Source organism: Harpegnathos saltator, unplaced genomic scaffold (assembly GCF_003227715.2).
Source record: "Harpegnathos saltator strain DR-91 unplaced genomic scaffold, Hsal_v8.6 scaffold5, whole genome shotgun sequence".
Classification (NCBI taxonomy): Eukaryota; Metazoa; Arthropoda; class Insecta; order Hymenoptera; family Formicidae; genus Harpegnathos; species Harpegnathos saltator.
The window spans coordinates 80,273-100,333 of record NW_020230315.1 but is presented as its reverse complement, the minus strand read 5'-3'; the positions used below and the strand labels follow the sequence as shown (position 1 = coordinate 100,333).

The window sequence follows — 20,061 nt, the reverse complement described above, 5'->3', positions numbered from 1 at the left end:
ACAAAACGCTGATCGTTTCGCGCCGGCGTTCCAAGGCCGACGAAGAACGCGCGCGCGCGCGCCGACCGACTGCAGTTTATAATATTCGGATATTAATCATGAATATTCAAGCCTCGCCTCGACGAGTCAAAAGCCTTCGGCTTTTGATTTTCGATCGAGACGCCAAGAGTTTCGAGGGCCGGTGCAATTTAGTCGCACGTGCGGCAGCGACTGGCGCGCGGATTACTCCGATTTCTGCGCCGTACTTAGTGCCCGCGCAGAGATTTCGTCCGTCCGTCCGTCCGTCCGTCCGTCCACTCGCCGGACGTGAAATTAATCGCGTCGACCTCCGCGGTCCGACGGATCCGACGAAAATTGCTTTTAATCGAGCGACGGCGGAGCGCGGGCGGAGAGAGGACGTCGGGGACGACGACGGGGACGACGACGGGGACGACGACGGTGCGCGCGTCGTTTACTCGCCTTGTACCTTTCGGGATCAGCGGCGGATCTACGGCGTGTACGTGCGCTCTTAATCGGCCATTTGCATGTATCGATTCGCGGCGCCGCGAATGGCATCGATTTAACGTTAACATACATTAGCATTTCGTTCACTCGAATTTACGAGGGCGGGAGAAAAAGTCACGAGAGGGAAAATTCAGGCTGCGTGCGGCCGTACTTATGATGGCTGATAATAAAGTAAGGTCGGCACGTCGTCGTCGGTATCGTGCTGTGTTTCTACTGGAGGTATGCGAGTCGATCTTGGTTTGCGCGCACGCGATCTCTCTCTCTCTCTCTCTCTCTCTCTCTCTCGGTTCGAAGCGCGTGCTGAAATTTCGCGTAGAACATTGGCAGAAATTTCCAAACTATCGCGTATATGCGGAAAGGAGGAAGTGGCGGAAAATTGTGGGAAATTGCGCGTTCAATTACATAAAGAGACACTGATTGCCCGAGGGTGAAAGGAACAACTTTACATGGAGGAATTGTTCGCGGCGAGCCGCGTATCGAAGCGATTAAGAAAGCACGCGGCGGGTTTATCTCGATAAGGCGCGGCGGTGCTATACCGCTTCCATTTTTCATCCGGCTAAAAATACATGGGCTTTCTTTTTCCGAATAGCAGCTTTCAGCTTGCGCCACGACGAGAGTGAGTGAGGAGAGATAGAGGGGGGCAGAGAGAAAGAGAGGAGGAAAGGTGATCAATGAAACAGCAATTTCGTCGATAACTTTCCGCGGTACGATGCGAAGAAGCTCCGCGCGTTTCACGCCGCGTCACTTGTTCGCACGGCTATTTATTTCTCCGGCTCGCGTTTGTGCCGCATTATTTTGTATGCTCCGGCGCGAGATTACTCTTAGTTCCCCGGCTACGTACGTACGTTTCGAATAATGAAAGAGCGAAGTGCATGTGCGCTCCCATCGGCGGCTAAAGCCAGATAAATTGCAGGTGCATCGGAAAATACGACGAACTCCTGCCGCATCGCGCGCGCGCGCGCAAAATCCAGTTCATCCCTCAAACCCGACGTTCTCTTCTGTGCGTGCGTGCGTGCGCTACGCAACCTCGCGCGATTTCTCCCCCTCGGCGTTGCCGCGCTACCCCCTCGACTTCGCTCGGCTCGTGGTGCCCCTCCAACCGCTGCATCCCCTCCAACCGCTGCATCCCCGTCGTCGTCACGAACGCGATACTTCCGCCCGACGCGCGCTCGCTCTCCGCCGAGGGGTTCAATAAAAATACCGACCCCCGTAAGATGCGCGTAATGCACATTGACGCAGGTCGGTGAGCGGAAATTAGCGAAGAATCAGACGATCGCGTGCGTGCGTGCGCGCGTCTCATGTGTACGAGGTGTGTCGCTCGCCCGTCTTTTCCCCCGTCGCGCAACGGCGCAGGAATCTCTCTCTCTCTCTCTCTCTCTCTCTCTCTCTCTCTCTCTCTCTCTCTCTCTCTCTCTCTTCCGCGAGCGCCTCGATTTTTGCTCGGATTTTACTTGGGAGCCCTCAATATTACGTATTCGAGCTGCGGCTGATCCTTAAATTAAAATTCTCCGGCGGGCTGAAGTCTCGCGAAGCCGAGCGGGGGAACAAGCCCCTGGTATCGATCTGCTTCCCCGCTGCTTAATTAGCTGGCATTTATAGGAGGGAGCTGAAAGCTTTTCAAGCACCGAAATTGAATAACACGCTGATACAGTTCCGTTGGAGGAGCAGGCACGCTGCGACGTTTCGCGGGGCCGAGAATAATTCATGTCGCGGCGCTCGCGAGTCCCCGTCTACTTTGTCGTCGAGTACGCGATTGTTAATGGATCATAGGTATATAAATACGAAATATCAGATGAATTGAAGACTCTGTGGTTGAACGTGCTACGGCGGACCGAAAGCGCGCCTCGCTACATGATTCTCTGTGTAAACGTCAAATACAGGCGGATATCAAGTACAGGAGGGCGGAGGGCGGGGACGGGGGCTAGAACCGGATTTAATCGAGTCTAATCTGAGCGGGGCGAACACGCGCTGTCGGACTGACCTCTGGTCGAAAGAGGGAGACAGACAGACAGACAGACAGACAGACAGAGAGAGAGAGAGAGAGAGAGAGAGAGAGAGAGAGAGAGAGAGAGAGAGAGAGAGAGAGAGAGAGAGAGAGAGAGAGAGAGAGAGAGAGAGAGTGGACACGCGCGCGACACTTTGGACACCGTGTATATCGACGAAGCGCTATTTTTGTCGAGGCGTGCGTTCGTGGCGGCATGCACGACGCCGGCAACGGCATACGAGTCGGGCTCGATAAGAGAGAAAGAGAGAGAAAGAGCGTGCCGGTATAGCAGTTAATTATATCAATGCCCCATTAGCGTGCCAGTATACCGCGTGATTGCAATGGCTTTTTATACACGACGAGGGTTCGCGCCATCGCTGACGGCGTCGTCGGTGCTTTTTCCAGCCGACTATACACGCCGTGACTTGCGAGAGGTCCGCGTAAATACGGGCCAGTAATTACATTCGTAAGAGGGAAATTGCCAGTTTAACGTGTTGCCCGCCGCGCTCTATTCGATTACTCGCGATTGCTCGGACCGGTCGCGAGCGAGAGAAAGACAGAGGGGGACGGGAGGAGGAGGAGGAGGAGGAGAAATCGACCGAAGGCTCTCGCTTCGTCTTGGTGGCGGATTCTCCAGCCGTCGGACGCGTTCTCGTTATTATTCGAATTTCTAAAGACAAGACGAAGGCAACGAACGCTCACGGAACTCGGTCGTGAGGGCGTCATTATTGATCGAACGGGGAATCGCAGATCGGTAATTACTGCCGGTGCGCTTGGTCTGCCGACGCAGACGCAGCGCAATGCAACGCAACGCAACGCAACGCAAGGCAACGCGGAAACGCGGTCGATAGCGTTCTAAATATTTCTCATCGACTTGGGACACGTGTCCCAACGCTGATCAGAAATTTATAATGCGCGTCGGGAGAATAAAAGTAAATAGCCTTGACACACAGACGAGGAGGATGCAATCGATGTGTGAGGTTGCATGGGATATAATCACCGACGCTCGAAGATGCGGAATTACGCCGCATTTTTATATTTATAGTTTATGCTTGTTATCGACGCGCGATCGCTTGACGAACAACTGAAGAGTCGCGAGTGATGTCCGTCGAGGGGGACGATGTTTGAGCTAATAAGCCGCTCGCAACGTCGAATCGAAATGCTTGGCGTAGGTACGTAGGCAGTCTGAAAAGTTCTCAACCTGACACATACATTAGCATTAGAAACTGTCAAACTATAATTATATTGGAAAGTGGCATTTCTGATATAAACCCATGTAAAATTTTATTCGATCTGTCAAATCATTCGAGTAGTAGCACACCACAGTCGAAAAAGCTTTGTGCAAGATGGGTGTCGCATTTGCTAACAATTGACCAAAAACGCATTCGAATGTGTATTTCTCAAGTGTGTTTGGATCGTTTTATGCAAAATAAAATGGATTTCAAGCGTCGTTTCGTAACTGTTGATGAAACTTGAATCCACCACTGTACACCAGAGCGAAAAGAACCTTCCGGAATCATACTTTAATGATGGTATTGAATTATTGGAAAAAACGTTGGAATAAATGTATTGAAGTTTCAGGAGATTATATTGAAAAATAAAACATATTTCACGGCAAAAAAAATTTTCTTTCATTGTTAGGCCGAGAACTGCCTTTCGGGCTGCCTTCGTAGTTGAGTGGATATTGGTAGGTCAGATGTGAATTCAAATACGACAACACGTATTTAGATGGAGCAAAGTGTCCGCTTTCTGGACAGATCCGGTTTGATCTCTTCAGGGCCGAGCAATTCCAGAGTTCATTGTCGAAATATTTGATATCGAGCGTGAGGAACACGCAAAGGGCGCTGCCAGGGTCGGTCCAATTATTTTCACGTTCGCGAAAGATCAACTTGAGGTTCGCCGCAAAGCTCGTTTAATTAAAATGCGTCTAGCGGTAACGGGACACCTGCTATACAGAAGGACGATGAAAAACGTTCGCCACATCAAACGGCCGTGTTCATTTTCTTAAGACAAGCCATATGCAAATTACCGGAGGGTGCGAACCGGTCCTCTGATGTGACGAAAAGTCGGCTCCGCTCGTTGTTCGCCTAACTTTGAGATGAACCTTAACGCGGTAACCACGACGCATTACCTTAATGCGACCTGGAAGCTTCTTTCATCATGCCTTCCGTACCGACATGCCGCACAAATTCATGCATGCATTACTTTTATTCATACACACGCATTACTTCTATTCGGCGCTTCCATGCGCATTCATTCGTGTGGCAAACGCGCGCGCGCGCGCGCACGTACACACACACACACACACACACACACACACACACACACACACACACACAGGCACGCATGCTCGAGTGCTTGATCCTATTCACGGGTTGAATTACAAAACATGTTTCACCAATCGGCCGGCCGGTTCTCTCGGTTTCTAGCATTTTTCGCGATTTCACGAGTGCGTATATGGCGGCTGTTTAATTCCGGTGCCAGCGGCATTATGACGAATTAAACAGCCGTGATGCTTGGCACGGTGACCACGCGTGAAAGATTTACGCGCCGCGCCGCTCGATTGTGCACCGTTTATCGAAAAATACAACGCGTGTTCGATGGACCAAGGTGAGCGAGCGACGAGCGGTCGGATGAAAGATTCATCCGTTGTTAATCCGGCTTCATTGCTAAGTAACACGCCGCGGAGCGCGTGAAAAATCGAGTGTCTTTTTCGCGCGCGCGCGTAATTCCATCGAAAGCATAAAACTCGGCGCGTTTACGTGGTGATAGAGCGGCAATCGATGGCCGAAAGCGATAGGTCTCGCGCGACATGATTAATCGCGACAATCGTATAAAACGGCACATAGATCTCACGACTGGTGTCCTCGAGCGCGCTTGGTTCTATCGCCGCGGCAGCGTAGCTCTTTCTCCTTTAAATTCATACACCTGCGGAAGATGCTATTGTACTTTCGTTACCAGCCAGTTAGCCCTGGAATGTAGCCCTGACTCGACCTCGGCGCCTCAAGTATTCCGAACGTATGTAGCGGTTTTAGTTTCGCGCGCGCGCGCGACTCGGCGCGGCGGCGAACGGACGATCAAGGACGGCAGACGTTAGTCGTCGAGGGTGATGTCCTCGCCATTGATTGGCAGCCCTGGCCGCGCGCTCTCGTCAAGGTTCTGGCATGCAGATACACGGCCGCGATTGCGGGTTACGTCGCGGAGGTCGGCCTTTATTGTCGACGGCTGTTTCTCGTCGATAATACAAATGTCGACGTACGACCAAAATGCCTCTCCGCCTGTCATCGGGTCGCCCTGTCAAACGAACGCGAAATGCTCCTTTCCTCCTTTTTGGCCGCTAGTCTGGCTTATTCTCGCAAATGTTGGGATTGGAGCTGGGGAATGTTGCGGGTTACGGTGCAAAGTAATTACGAGCGGCTGAAACGTGCAGCTGACCGAAATTTAGTGTATACGTATACGTGTATGTGTGTGTTATATATATATATAAATATATATATATATATATATTTATATCCAGATATATCCATATCTGCCTGTCGATAGAACGTTATTTGCGAAATGTAGATATCTGTTTCGTTACTTGATATCTGATGTAGGGAAATCAAGTGGAGAGAACAGATAGAGTGGTTGCTTCTGATCGGCGAGGCGTGCCTACCGGACTGTTTGACGTTTCCTTTGAAACGTCGTTTCATTTCCTGCCTATCGGCACCGATGCCGATCATTGCGGCGATAGACAGCGGGATGGACGTCGGATCGAGATCGCGACTTTTCGGAGTGCATGACACACCGATTTCTTTTTCCGCATAAATTGCCTTTGATTAGAGCGCGGCCTTTTCTTTCTCTTTGTTGCTGTGCCCTCAAAGCACTTTATTATTCAGCTTTTGCCGCACGCGCGCGCGCTTTGCCGCACGCGCGCGCGCACGTATGTAGATACGAATAAATGATATCAAGGATCAAATTTGTCAGAGGCAGACGGGGAGGGGGGCGCGTCCCGTCTCGACAAACATGTCGGCAAACATCGATACGCATATTCGCTCACAGACGAATCGCGCGCAGAGTCGATTCGTCACTTGGTCGTAGAATTTCTCGATAAAACGCGCCTGCCACGAGGAGAAGATTCTCATTAAGCCATTGTCCGCATTCTGCTACGTCTCCAGCAACGGCTCCAAGTAGGGATCCGAATCGCGCGCGACATTATCGCGACTTGTCGCTCCTCTTCGCGAGCTTCGTCAAACGGTTCTTATCGAGACGTCGGAATCTTCGGTGTGCCATTAACCCGGGCGACGGCGCCAGATTGACTGATAGTTTTTAAGTCAACAGCTGGCTCGAGGGTACAAATTCGATGGCTCGCGCGCGCGGTGAGACGTTTCCCGATAGGATCTCGCATCGATTGCCGCTCCGACAGTGCCGTACATCCGCGCGCGTACAGCACGACATTATGGACGTGGGCTCGGTTGACCGAGTTTGCGTCGGTGTTGGAGGTCCCATTGATTTCCTGGCCCATGTCAAGGCTGCACGCGAGAAACCCCCGTTCCCTCTCCGCCGACCACCCACAACCTCCGACGAACCCCCTTCGACCTCCCGCGACTGCTCCCCCTTCTTTGCCGACTTCGCCGCGCACACCGTTGTCTTCGTCGTCGTCGTCGTCGTCGTCATCGTCATCGTCGTCGTCATCGTCGTCGTCGTCGTCGTCGTCGTCGTCGTCGTCGTCGTCGTCGTCGTCGTCGTCGTCATCGTCATCGTCGTCGTCGTCGTCGTCGTCGTCTTCGACTTCGCGTATGTCACGCGTACATCGCGGCGCGTTGCATCGCGAAGAAGCTAGTTTCTCGATACGCATCGTCACCGGCGGCTTTTACATCGTTCATCACTTTGTCGCATCTGCGAGTGTCGCGGAGGCGAAAGAAAGCTTTTAGAGAGAGAGAGAGAGAGAGAGAGAACTTCGATGGTTCTCCATGGACGTTGCGAGTTGCGTGATGTTTATCATGGACGATGGGCAACGCGATGATGACAGCGATGCGATGATAGATTGCAGAAGCTTCTGCATCGCAGTTATATGAAGGTGAGAGGGTAGTTCTTATCTTCCGCGCGATACCGAAGAGTGTGTGCTGAAATAATTTTGCTACGCGTCTCTTAATTATTTATATATATTTTTTGTTTTGTTCCAACGATGCAATCTCTCCAGGTCCGTGTTTAATTATCGCGTTTGAGCGCGCGATGTTGTCGTTTGCCCGTATATCGAATCTAAATGCGTTTTCGCTTATGTCAAAGTTGTTCCTGCCGTTCCCAAAACAGTACGCGCGCGCTCACCCGTCCGTAATATTCCGCGAGATCTGAAGATCCGTTAGGAACTTTGCTTGTTTGCCAGCGCCGAGTTGATTGTTTTGTTTCCTTTACGTGACTCTGTACCCAAGAGAGAGATCAAGTTGTTGGTTCACCCGACTATGCTGATTCGTTTCCATATCGTTTGCGCTGCATCGGCCGTCCTCCCCCCTCCCACATTGATGCGTGCCCCTGTCTAGCCGGTTCTAACATCGGTTATAACGTCGGTTTATTACGCTCGTGTTACCGTCCCCGGCTATTCTTCGACTCTGCTCCATTCACCCTTGAACACAGATCGATTCCCGTTGAATTTCTCTGCGATGCGCCCTTATACGTGTGTATCTTTCCATTCATTTATAAATAATTCGATTGACTTTGACCAACCGGCATACACGGCGTAAAGATATAGACACCAGCCCGATCATTCACTCTCGAGAAAGTACTTGAAGAGTCAAGCCGAGTCAGGACGATTTATATCTCACGCGTCATCGATATTCCCTCTCCTCTTCCCCTCTTTAGTGCGACATGATTATTCGTCGTTTTGTATATCGTTATTATGTCCCCACGCATTTTCTCGTGCCGAAGTGCGCTATCAATTTATTCTAATATTTAAATAATATCTAAATTCTAATATTAAAATTTATGACAAGGAATCTTTAACGGTCGACTTTAACATCTCTTTCTCTCTCGCTCTTTCTCTCTATCTTGTCGATAACAGTGGCCTTATGTCACATGACACTCAAGCGCGGGCGTTTAACCTCGCCTCGTGCTGAGATATGTAGTTCGTCGTATGTGTTTCTTTTTTTTACTTCACAATAGTTATTAAATTTAACATGTCTCTCTCTCTTATTGCGTCACGCAACGTCGCTCGCGACGCGACTGGCGGGTGCATTTTCGATTCGGCCGAGAGAGAGAGAGAGAGAGAGAGAGAGAGAGAGAGAGAGAGAGAGAGAGAGAGAGAGCGCGGCTACGTAATGCAATGTGCGTGCACCGTAGTACATTGTCGCGACTTGTTTGCTCTTTCGGCGCGGCCACCGGCGACGTAATAATTTGGTTTATTCCGCCGGCGTCGCGTGGCGGGCATCTCCGTATTCGGCGAGTGGTAATTTGAAAGTAATTTGAAAGTACGGCAACTGTCACGACACGGTCGCGGATTCTGCAACGTGGCGGCCGTGCAGACGGCGCGGGCGGGGGCGCACGGGGCGAAACAACCGCATATTAATCGTGACACTCGCCGCGGCGCACGAATTTACGAGCGCGCAAAAGCCACGAGTTAAAATCCAGAAGCGGACGGGAAAGTCACCGTATCGCGTGACCGCTCGCGAGCTGCTCTCGACCCTCCATCGCGGTTACTGTCCAAGTACTTAAACTCCGGCACTAATAACTCGGACCGGCACGTTTCTCGTATCGTCGCGATATTTGTGCCGGCAAATACGCAGGCCGGGGAGTATCCGCCGGCGTAGCGGCCGCGCGTGCACGAATTTGCTCGCTCGCCGGGGGCGATTTATCGAAAACCGCCCCGTCGGATTTCCGCCGCGACGCGACAGATATGCGCGCGGCGAGCGAGGAATACGTAAAGGAACACGTGCGGAAAGTTTGTCCGAAGGCCGAGCGTGTCGTTATTAGGTAAGTTGCCCGTCGCGATTGTGTTACACAAGGAAGAAGTCGAAGTTTACGACGACTCCTGTAATGAGAGGCAAGCGCTTTTTTCCGTGGGATGGATTTAAGCAAGCGGCACGTGCGTGCTGGTGGCTCGCCGCCGCCGCCGCCGCGTATACTGTAAAGCCGCGCTCACATGGCGATACATGTCCATTATTCAAATGGGCATTTTGTATTGAATAACTCTTCTCCGAGTAAACACGTGTACTGCGTTTGTTCGCTGAAAGACGATAAAACTTTAAAGGCCTGACGACGTTGTGTGTGTGTCGAGCGGTTTGAGGGTATCGACAGGGGAGACTCCGAAAATGCGCGCCGCGCTCTTCCAGCGCGGGCGGGAGCGCGTCGAAATGTTGCATTCTCGGTCTCGGGCGCGAAGGGCCGCGTTATATTAACGTGCGGCGCAAGCTGGAGGGATTCGCGCTCGAGTGTATCGTCGCGCGGAGCGAAGCTAAGCGAAGGTGAACGAGCCAGCGTTGGATGAAATCATTAGTATCGAGGCTACGGTTTCCTGTATCGGCGCGCCCTGCCGCGGAATATGCCACTCGGCGGGGTGGCAGCGGTGAAGCGCGCGCGCGGGGAGAACAGTCAGCCACCTGAATGCGGCTGAACCGGATATTACAGTTACCGAAGAATATTCGATTTGCAGAGCTAACTAGACGGGAGCTCGCTCGCCGATCCGGATACCGTCCTCTCGTGTCTTCGTTCGCGCCTCTTCACTGTCGAGTTATACCGGCCGCCACGGCGATCCGATTAACTCCAAAGTCGCCATCTAAATACGTTTTGTTACGTTCCGCCGCTACGCGATCTCGTCGGAGACGCTACAGTAATATCGGCAGTGATGATGCATCACTGCGGGTAAACACGAGGCGGCGACGCGTCGGAAATGACGCTCGTCTTTTGCAGCGCGACATTCAGACTTCGCCGAGCGCTCGCTTTCCTTTTCTTTTTTCGAGCAGCGTTTCCTCTCGCCTCGCGAGTTTCAACTAGTGCAAGTGTTTCTTCTTGCCGCTCTGATTTTGCCGATTCCGGTCACGAGGAGACGAGATTCTCGGCAGATTTCGAAACGCAAACGATCGTTCCTACGTCCTTCTGTACGTTTTAATTACACACTCTGCGTACCCACCCTCGGTTTTCTTGCTTGTTTTAAAACTCCGTCGTTGTAAATGTGGCGAATATAAAAAGGGTACATCTAAATGGAACAGATATATGGTCATTACGCCGTATGAATCGTGACATAAATTGCGGAGGCTTGCACGAGTCTGTACGGTTTCATCAATCACCCGCGTAAGCGCGCATTAATAATCGTCCACTATTAAATATGCATTGGTTGTTTGCGCGAGCGAAACGTCATTCCCTCTCTGCTCGTCTCTCTCTCTCTCTCTCTCTCTCTCTCTCTCTTTCTTTCTCTCTCTTTCTCACTATCCCACTGTACCCGATTCTCCTGTCAGCCTTTATATGCCAGTTGCCAGTCACTAATCGTTTACGTAAAATGCTCTGTTTTTCAATTTGGAGCGCATGGCAACCGTCGACCTTTCACACGCTGCGCTCACGTCATCAATTTATATCGATTTATATCGATACACGTATATGTGTACCTATAACGCTAGGCGTGTCAATTTGCTCCAACAAAGTAAAATCGAAGTTGTCTGTCGTTTTACGCCGGGATTTTTCCATGACACATATCGTTATCGCGGATTTACTTGTCATTGAAGCCGCGAAATATTTATTCACGGCCGACGTGACATCTTAATCGTCCGGCCAGCAGCGGCGCGCGCGCGCGCGCGCGCCCGGCTGAAATCAGCCCGGTTATTTGCCAAATTTCTGCTCCATATTGAGATATACGGCGGCGCGGTAGACGCGGAAACGCATTAAAAGCTCCATTACGCGCGAGCGCGGAATGCCAGATACCCGCGGGCAAGATAAATCTTTTCTGGTCGAAACGGTAATGGAAAAACACTCGGTGGCATCGGTTGTCATTGTTATCCTTTCACCGACGGTGTGGTGTTGCCAACGCGGTAGCACATAGGTCGGGTTAGTGGATACGCGAAGGAAAACAACAATCCGTGCCGTCGCAAAGTACGCGCGTTTGTACGCTGCCCGCGGAAAATAGGTCAGTCGGAGTCGAATGACTTGGCGCGATCTCGCCTGTTTCCGCGACGCGGCGCGGGGCTGTCCGATGCTGTTGCGACGAAAACACGGCGATTCTCCGGCGGACGATAATCCACGACGCTTTCAATTCCGGAGAGCTGCCAAAGGATATCCCCGTCTCACCGGACCGGACTCGAGAGATATCGCGGGTCGATAAGCAGCGCGCTCGCCGAGCGATCCTTGAGCGGGTATTTTCGACAATAGCCATTAATTACTCCCGCAAGTTCTCTCGGATGTTCCGCGATATCGCGCGCGCGATTCGAGCGCTACTTTTCATAATTGCGCACTTTGAGACGGAGCATTGATCCGCGGACGTTAAGGCGAGTGTACGCGCTAATCGAGCGAAGCGGAGAATTGGAATCCCTTGTACATAATCTGGAGATTATGCCGCCGGTATATGGTACACTTTGAATTTGAGAAGTTTGAGCGCCCAGGAAACTTTGCTGTAGCGCGACGCTACCTCACGCTACTGCGATGGTCCGATGGTTATCCTTGGTCGCTGGCGCTGGCTGGTTTCGTCCAATTTTTCGCGCGATTCGGCGAGCCGCCGCAGCAGCCGCAGCCGCAGCCGCTCTCTCGTCCCTGCGCGTTCCGTTGGAAATTCACAGCCGTTGCGAAATAATTCCACGGCCATTGAACGGCCGCGCGCTCCTCGGGGGTTTTAAGTAATGAGGCTGTCTCGAAGATGACAGAAAGTTCGATGAATATGGCGCGCGCGCGCGCGCGACGTAATTGGGATTCCGGGATCGAGCTGGATTCGGGTGACCGGCTGAGGGAAAAAGGGTGTTCTTCGCGCTTGTACGGAGAAGGGGCCTGCTTGCGCGCCACCGATCCAAGGGTGGGCGAGGGTGGCGACGATCCTAGCCGCGGTGGGCTGGCGAGGGTGGCGGCGTAGGAGGATTTGGAGCTCTGCCACGTCGGGAGCACCCTCCTGCTCGAGAGCTCTACTGCGATCACCGATACCACACTACAGTACCTCCGCGGTTGGTACTCGTAGGGGCTTGGAGGAGGCCGGAGAGAAGCGCGCGGCCCTCTCGAGGAGGAAACAGGTGGAACGACCGAGGCTCCGCTTGCTCCGGAAGAGCGTAAATATTGATAATCCCTCCGACTACATGTAACTACTCGTTTATCAGCCTCGCTGAATATAATCGCGCCGCAAATTAAAATTGTTTCGGGGCTGGCCGGGTTGAGCGACGGTATCGTCGTCCGATATTTTCCGGGGGAGTTGCCTGAAATTTAACGCCGTGCGCGCACGGCAGTAACGGGGAGAAAAGTGACGGCAAAACAGCGGCGTGCGTCGCGTTAATGGGAGCACGCGTCGAGTCGTTAGATGAATCGATAGTTAAACGGCCGGAGGAAATATTGGCCGATAATATTGGCCTCAGCCAGTGTCGTCGCTCGAGTTCTCCTCTACACATTCTAGATCAGCCGGCGATCAGACTGAGACTTAGCGCTTCGATTCAAGCGGCTCGCGATTATTCATGATTCTTTATATTCGCGCGTATTAGAATATAAATGTGCTTGTGTACGGCTAGACTACACCGCTCGACCTCGAGCTGTAAAGACTGTATCTCTCATGTCGTTTATTGTAATTTGAAATGACAGGCTGTATACGATGATAGTCGTTATCGTTGGCTATAATTTCCATTCAGACAGAATTACAGGGTTGATGTAATTTACATGAACATGTGTTGGCATGTGTGTGTGTGTGTGTGTGTGTATGTGCGATTATATATAAAATACAATACCGCGATATTAAAATGCGACAACTGTTAAAGACCCAACTGCAGTGTGCTTTCTGTACTGCATAATTGGTGGAATTGGGCGATTCCGCGTGTCTGATTTGTCGAAGACTCGCCGAATCATATATTTAGCGTGCATATATTTAGCAAATTTTACGATCGATGCGACTAGACTGGCCGCGCGCGTTGAGATTTCACCGGTGGAGCAACGTATCGTAACTGGCAGGGGAAAGAGTCCGAGTGTACGCAGCCGTCGGCCGCGAGTAGTACAACGCGTCGAATGTTTCGTGCAAAGTGATCGATCGCGAGTGATGGCTCGCTCCGCGGCAAACTTTGCCGGCTGTATTCGCGGATTATTAATACGTGCCGCTGGTGAATCGCGATCAACGGATGAACGAGCATCGGCGCGAGCTTCAGCGCCGACGCTCCGTTCTACGCGTTTCCGCACGGTTCGCCTCTGCCTCTGTCCGCGTTTCCCTTTTCTAGCCACCCGGTCGTCGCGAGTGGCCATTTGGTCGACGATGAAAAACCCTCACTCGAGGGTTTCTACTTATACTTCTTCGAGTATTGCCGATAATTGCCGAATAGCTCGGGAGAATGTATCATTGTTCCTGGGCGCGGAAGATGTTTCGGGATGTTACACTATACACTTAATGCACGATCGCGTCGCTCCGTATATTTTTAACCCTTTACTGCTTCCAAGCTGACATTAAGTTGTGCGTGACGCAGGCGCGGATATTTTATAAAATATGGTAGAGAAAGAGAGAGAGAGAGAGAGAGAGAGAGAGAGAGAGACCGCACGCGCGTGTGATTTTTCCTCCCAGCTCATTTTTTGCATCATTGCGATTTCGCAATTGTAAGCATATCTGTCTGTCCGAATGAATCAAAGCATCGATCGTGATCACTGTTACACTCCGAATGAACCCTTGCCACATATCCAGCTAGAAGAACAGTGCCGTTCACCACCGTGTATTGTGCTCGTCGATCACGTATCGATCGGGTGGGAGGCGGGAGGACGCGAGGGCGCGAGGCGGGGGAGGGAACGCGAGTTGCACGTTGTGAGACGATCGATGCGCCCGGCGCGGCGCGGCGCGAGATATGTTATGATTATTAAAACGCGAAGAGCTTCCTTATCGTCGCCTTGGAGGCACGAGGGATGGCGCGGCGTCATTGTGATCATGGAAAGAGCTCGCGCGCGTGGTGGTGAAGCGCATACGCTTGGACATGCAATGTGGCTGCGTGTATCCGCTCATTTACATGCAATCACGAAGGTGCATCCAGACGGCGGAGAGAGAGAGGGGGGGAGGGAGGGAGAGAGAGAAAGAAAGAGAGAGAGAGAGAAAGCTACGCGCCGCTCTCATTGTGGCGCCCGTTATGTCAAAGGCTAAACCTCTATCTTGTTTGCACTTGATGGTAGGCAGCGGGTTGACGTCAGACACGATCGCGTAATAAAACTTTGTTATTCCCGGCGAGGTGGCATAACGAGTGACGCCTGTCGCGAGATGAAGATGCCACTCGTCACCATTTGCCCGCGTGATATTTTTCAAACGTCCAAATGACCCGAGACTAATCTGCGCGTATCGCGAGCATCGCCGGTGCGGTCGCCGCATAACCAGTGTGAGAAGAGCGTGAGAGGGGGGAGGGGAGGAAGAGAATACATATATACAGTATTATTGTTGTTGACGTTGAAGATTTCTATGACGATGATACGGGTAACACTGCCGATGGAAATAACTATGCGAATAAAATGGTATAATTATGCGAATAAAATGGAGTGGTGATTAGTCGTCTCCGCGGGGGAAGCATCGATGATGTGGAATCGGCAAAACTCTGCACTTATCGCAGATAGGTCTTACCGAAATAATAATGTCCGCTTTGTAGCGGAATGTCTAAGCGTACGCGAGATACCGACTTTTCTAAAATACCTCTCGGACATTCAGCCTTCCAGACGCCTATTCACGACACATGCACAGGCTTACCTTTCTCCCTCTCTTTCTCAAAGCTATTTCCTCGCGAGTTTCTAACACACCTACAGGGACCGTTTGACCCTTGCGGGTTTGAAAGAGACCTACGAGAGGCACGGGGAGGAGACGGCTTATCGAGAGCAACGTGCGACGAATCCACGATAATTCAGCAGCGCGCGACGGCAACACGACACAGCAACAATCGGTCGTTCCCGCGCAGAGCTCTATTTTCTAACATCACAAATACTGGTGCGCGCGCTACGCGCGTCGAATCGCGCGTATTCAAAGGCGCGAGTTACCGAGCAACGCGGCGTGGCGCGGCGCGGTGCGCCGCGCCGCGCCGTTTCGGTCCGTCGCGTCGACGCGCGAGCTCACCGCCTCACCGAGAAGACGACAGCACGTTGCTGGTTGCGTCTCGAAGACGATGAGCTCTCGCGACGTTGGACGTACTCTCGTGTATGTACACGCGACGAAGACACAAAGCGATGTTACGACTTACGCGGCGTATGCGAAGGGTGCGCGATGCGTGGCGGGCAGCAAGGCGACCGTGGCCGCGAGGAGGGCGAAGCTCCAGGAGGCGACGTGGAAGGAACCCATGTTTGTCCCCCGGAGTCGCCGCGTCTGTCGGCGTTCTCGTGAGGAGGAAAAGCACGACACCAGCCCGCGCCGCTTGGAGACGGCGAGGACGAGGACTACGTCGACGGCTGTTCCGAGGCGTTGCTACCTGGCGCGTTGACCCGGCGCCTCTCTGCGTGTCGTCCGTGTCTCACCCTCCCTCCCTCCCGCCCGCCCGCCCGCCCGCCCCGCCCTCCAACCCCCGTCTTACTTCCTCTTCGGGCTCCTCTCCGTGTGCTTTCCGCGACCCTCCGCTCTCGCGCTCTCGCGACGACCTCCCTCGCTCCCCGTCTCGTTTCTCGCCCGATCCTCGCTCTCTCACCTCTCCCGTTTCTCACCGTCCGTTGCCCGTCACTATCACTCTCACGACGGTAGCCCCGCTGCTTTAGCGCGAGCACTCGAGCGACGACGACGACGACGACGACGACGACGACAACGACGACGACGACGGCGACGACGACAACGTGGACCGGCGATCCGTGATATCGCGGCACTCTCTCGGTTAACTCGTGGCGATGAGCTTCCCTCACCGCGAGCACACCACCCGCTCCGCTCTCGCGACGTGCGCGACGTGACGCTCCCTCCGCCTTTGCACCTCCGTCACTCGCGACGAGATAGATCACAATAGGGCTGTCTTGATTGGCCGTCTCGCGATGAAGGCTGATGAACGCGCGGAGCAGCAGTAGCAGTCTCGCCAAGGTGTCGAGCGCGACGGTGCCGTCAGCGAACACTCCGCGATCTCACTGCGAATCTTTCTGCTGCCGTTTTCTCTCTCTCTCTCTCTCTCTCTCTCTCTCTCTCTCTCTCTCTCTCTCTTTCCTTCCCTCCCTCCCTCTCTCTCTTTCTCTCTCTCTCTCTCTCTCTCTCTCTCTCTCTCTCTCTCTCTTTTTCTCACCCCGTTCTTTTCGCGCACGACACCGAGTCTCGTTCGCGATTCCCGCTGCGTCGTCGAGCTAGAAGCGACACTGGGATGACACTCGAGCGGGGGATAACGGGTGTTATCGGACCGGTCGACGGAGGAGGGAAACGAGATCCTCCTGGAGGTTGTACGCGTCCCTCGCGTTCTACAGAGTGATCGGAGCCTCTTGATCGCCTGCGGTGTCCTGCCACGGGCTCCGCTTCCGCAGGATCCTTCCTCTCGCGGTGGACATTCTTCCGTCTGCTCCTGTCACCTTTCTCTCTTTCTCTCTCTTTCTCTCTTTCTCTCTCTCTCTCTCTATCTCTGTCTCTCTCTCTCTCTCTCTCTTTCTTTCTCTCGCGCCTGCTCTCGCACTCTTTCGCTCGCTCTCGCCCTCTCTCGCTCTTCTCACGGGGACACTCGGTCAGCACCCGCGGTACACCGCTACGCGCTCGGGAGTGGCGGCTCTCGCGTCTAGCCCGGCCGTTTCAGCGCGCAGGCGCGCTATTCCTTCCTGCCTGCCTGCCTGCCTGCCTGCCTGCCTGCCTGCCTGCCTGCCTGCCTGCCTGCGTGCCTGCGTGCTTCCCTACCTACCTGTCTGCCCACCCTCGCCCTTTCTCACTCTCATCCCCTCCTTTTCTGTCTCTCACCCACCCTAACCTACCCGCTCGCCTCGAGCCGACGACTAGCGTCGTGCCTGCGCTCGCTGTCACCCTGACTACTTGATTGTTTCATGAACTTCGTAGTTTTCGCCACCCTACCCTACCCCTACCTCCGCCGTCAACCCTCTCGTCGGGTCTCGCTGCTGCGTGTATGTCGACGCGCTGCGGAAAGAGATTACGTTTTAGTCGACGTTTTTTCTCCGGAGAGCTTGCTGCTTAGGGAAACGCGCGCGTTGTTGGGCTCGCGTGATGATTGCGACCTTGATGTCTCGCAGTCATGTAGAAAACGCTTGGAAATTCTGTGTCGGTAACGTAAACTTGATGCATGCACAGGAGGTACGCGCGCTCGCGCGTGTCTACGGTCTGCAGTCTACGGCAGACTCTAATTGAAATAATGGCCATTGTGACACTTTGAGTGTAGTGGTATATCACAGAGAGAAAGAGAGAGGGGGGAGGGAGGGAAGGAGAGAGAGAGAGAGAGAGAGAGAGAGAGAGAGAGAGGGAGAAGATAACGCCGCAAGAGAGACCAAGATACTTCAACTCCGTGATTGCCCGGGCGTCCATTGTCACTTCGGCTGCCTGATTGTTTCGTGAACTTTGCGGTTTTCGTTTCTTCGCGTCCGCTTCGCTCTTCTCTTCACCGGGCCTCGCTAATGTGTGTATATTTAGCGGCGTATCGTATTTCGCCATCGCCCCTCCTCGCGGTTCATCGAGATTACATTACGGAAGCGTAAACCTGCTCGCGCGATAATTGAGACACGGCTGGGTCCGTAGCTGGGAATTTTGGTAGAATCGCATAATTATTGCGCGTTCTACGCGGACACGTCATAGCACATCTCAATTCAATTGTAACAACAGTCGCGTTGAGCTCGGCCAGAATACGTGCGGCCAAAGCTGTTGTTTCGAACCCGTCTGATCGCGCGAGACTTAATAATCACGCGCGGCAATATACATTATATTCTTGTGCGCTCGGACAATCGTTCCAGGGAGAGACAGACAGAGAAAGAGAAAGACTAAAGTAGCCAAGCGCTCGTCCGAAGCCGTCTTTGATCCCCCCTCCCACGATTAACCCCCTGACCCCGTCCGCGCGAAACGACGACGACGACCGTCGCCGTGTCTTCAGCCGTCTACCGTCGCTCAGCTCAGCTAGCGGCACCGTCGCCGATCCAGCCGCTTGATTCCACAATTTTCGTTATTCCGCGGTTAATTAAATCCTCGCTGTGTATTGACGTGTCGCGGACAGAGAAACGCGCGCGCTCGCCTTGCCGGCGGCATCGTTCCGCATCGAGTGGTCGCATTTTCATCGCCGCCGCGTCTCGCTCGCGCATTTCCATTCACTTTCTCGCTTAACCGAGTTATTCAATCCGCACCTCCAGCACCTCTCCCTCCACCCTATTCCCGACCCGCGCTTTACGCACGTACCTTCCTCCCTGGGCGCGTAGCATAGAATTCAACTCGGCAGGAAGGCGTATCGATGCGTTATTCCGGCCGCTCGCGGCCGCGGTACGGGCGGAAAACCGCGGGCAGACAAGCCGCGTAAAAGGAGCGCGAACAAGCGCATCAACAAGAGGCACGTCCCATTTGCGGAGATATGCTGCACGCTGCGCCTGGCCCCGTGAAAAATCTCCGACCACGCGAGCTCTCTCTCTCTCTCTCTCTCTCTCTCTCTCTCTCTCTCTCTCTCTCTCTCTCTCTCTCTCTCTCTCTGTTTCTCGTCATCCCTGGCTGGCTGTGCCGCCTTGAAAATGCGTGGCCGCGAGCGCGCGCGCGCGCTCGCTCGCGCTAGCTAGCTCTACTCGCGCTTTGCGGTGCGACGGCGGGAATACACATCAAAAGATGATGGAAAGGACGATGATACTTTTGCGCTCTCGCGGGCGCGGTATACGCAAATGACGACGCGCGTGTACACGCGACATTGAGACGCCGGTCTCCGGCGGAGCGGAAATAATGCGGATCGTAACGCAGTTGGGGTGGCGCGCGGGTATACACGTCCCTTCCGCCCGCGCGACTTTGAATCGAACTCTCGAGTTGCGAGGTAAACTTTGAATACGCAGTACAAACGCGAGTTTGCGCTCTCTCCATCGAGCCGAGCGATGCGTGGGTATACGGGGTGTCGCGCAAGTCGCGTGCTTCCTCGGGAGGAGGAAAGCTACCGTAACTGCAGGACCCTTTCCGCACTGCGAAAAGCGCGCGACGTCACGTGGCGACTGCCGCGACGAGGCGCTCCTCGAAGACGCACGTACGTGCGTGAATGTTTTATCAGGATACTTGACTTGTCGGATTGCTCCGGTTTCGTCTCGAGCTGATACTCTACTCGCGACGACGAGGAATCGATTTGTAAAAGCGTAGGTGGGAGCATCCCCACGGCTTGAAGCTTGCGATTTTTAGGACACCCCGTCTATGCGGAGTCGCGGCATCCGCGCGAACGGCGCGGGCGGGATGATGAGGGTGAATTTTATCCGCTTTAATCTAACGTCTAGGCTCGCTCGAACGACAGCAATCGCGCCGGCGTATTTTTCATCGCTTCTACGTAGTTCGTGTATTCCATTTGACACGGCAATCTCTT

At 53.4% G+C, this 20,061-nt stretch overlaps 1 protein-coding gene across 12 annotated transcripts in view; it reads right to left on the bottom strand.

Annotated features, from left to right (window-relative positions):
• Nucleotides 1-16,092, bottom strand: part of Rdl (Resistant to dieldrin) — a 79,902-nt gene extending 63,810 nt beyond the window's left edge. For all 12 annotated transcript variants that reach the window (XM_019840883.2, XM_025302568.1, XM_019840888.2 and 9 more), the window contains exon 1: nucleotides 15,820-16,092. In XM_019840883.2, coding sequence (XP_019696442.1) covers nucleotides 15,820-15,917 — 98 coding nt within the window. In that variant the 5' untranslated portion in view covers nucleotides 15,918-16,092. The remainder of the gene's footprint in view (nucleotides 1-15,819) is intronic.
• Between the last annotated feature and the right edge of the window lie 3,969 nt (nucleotides 16,093-20,061).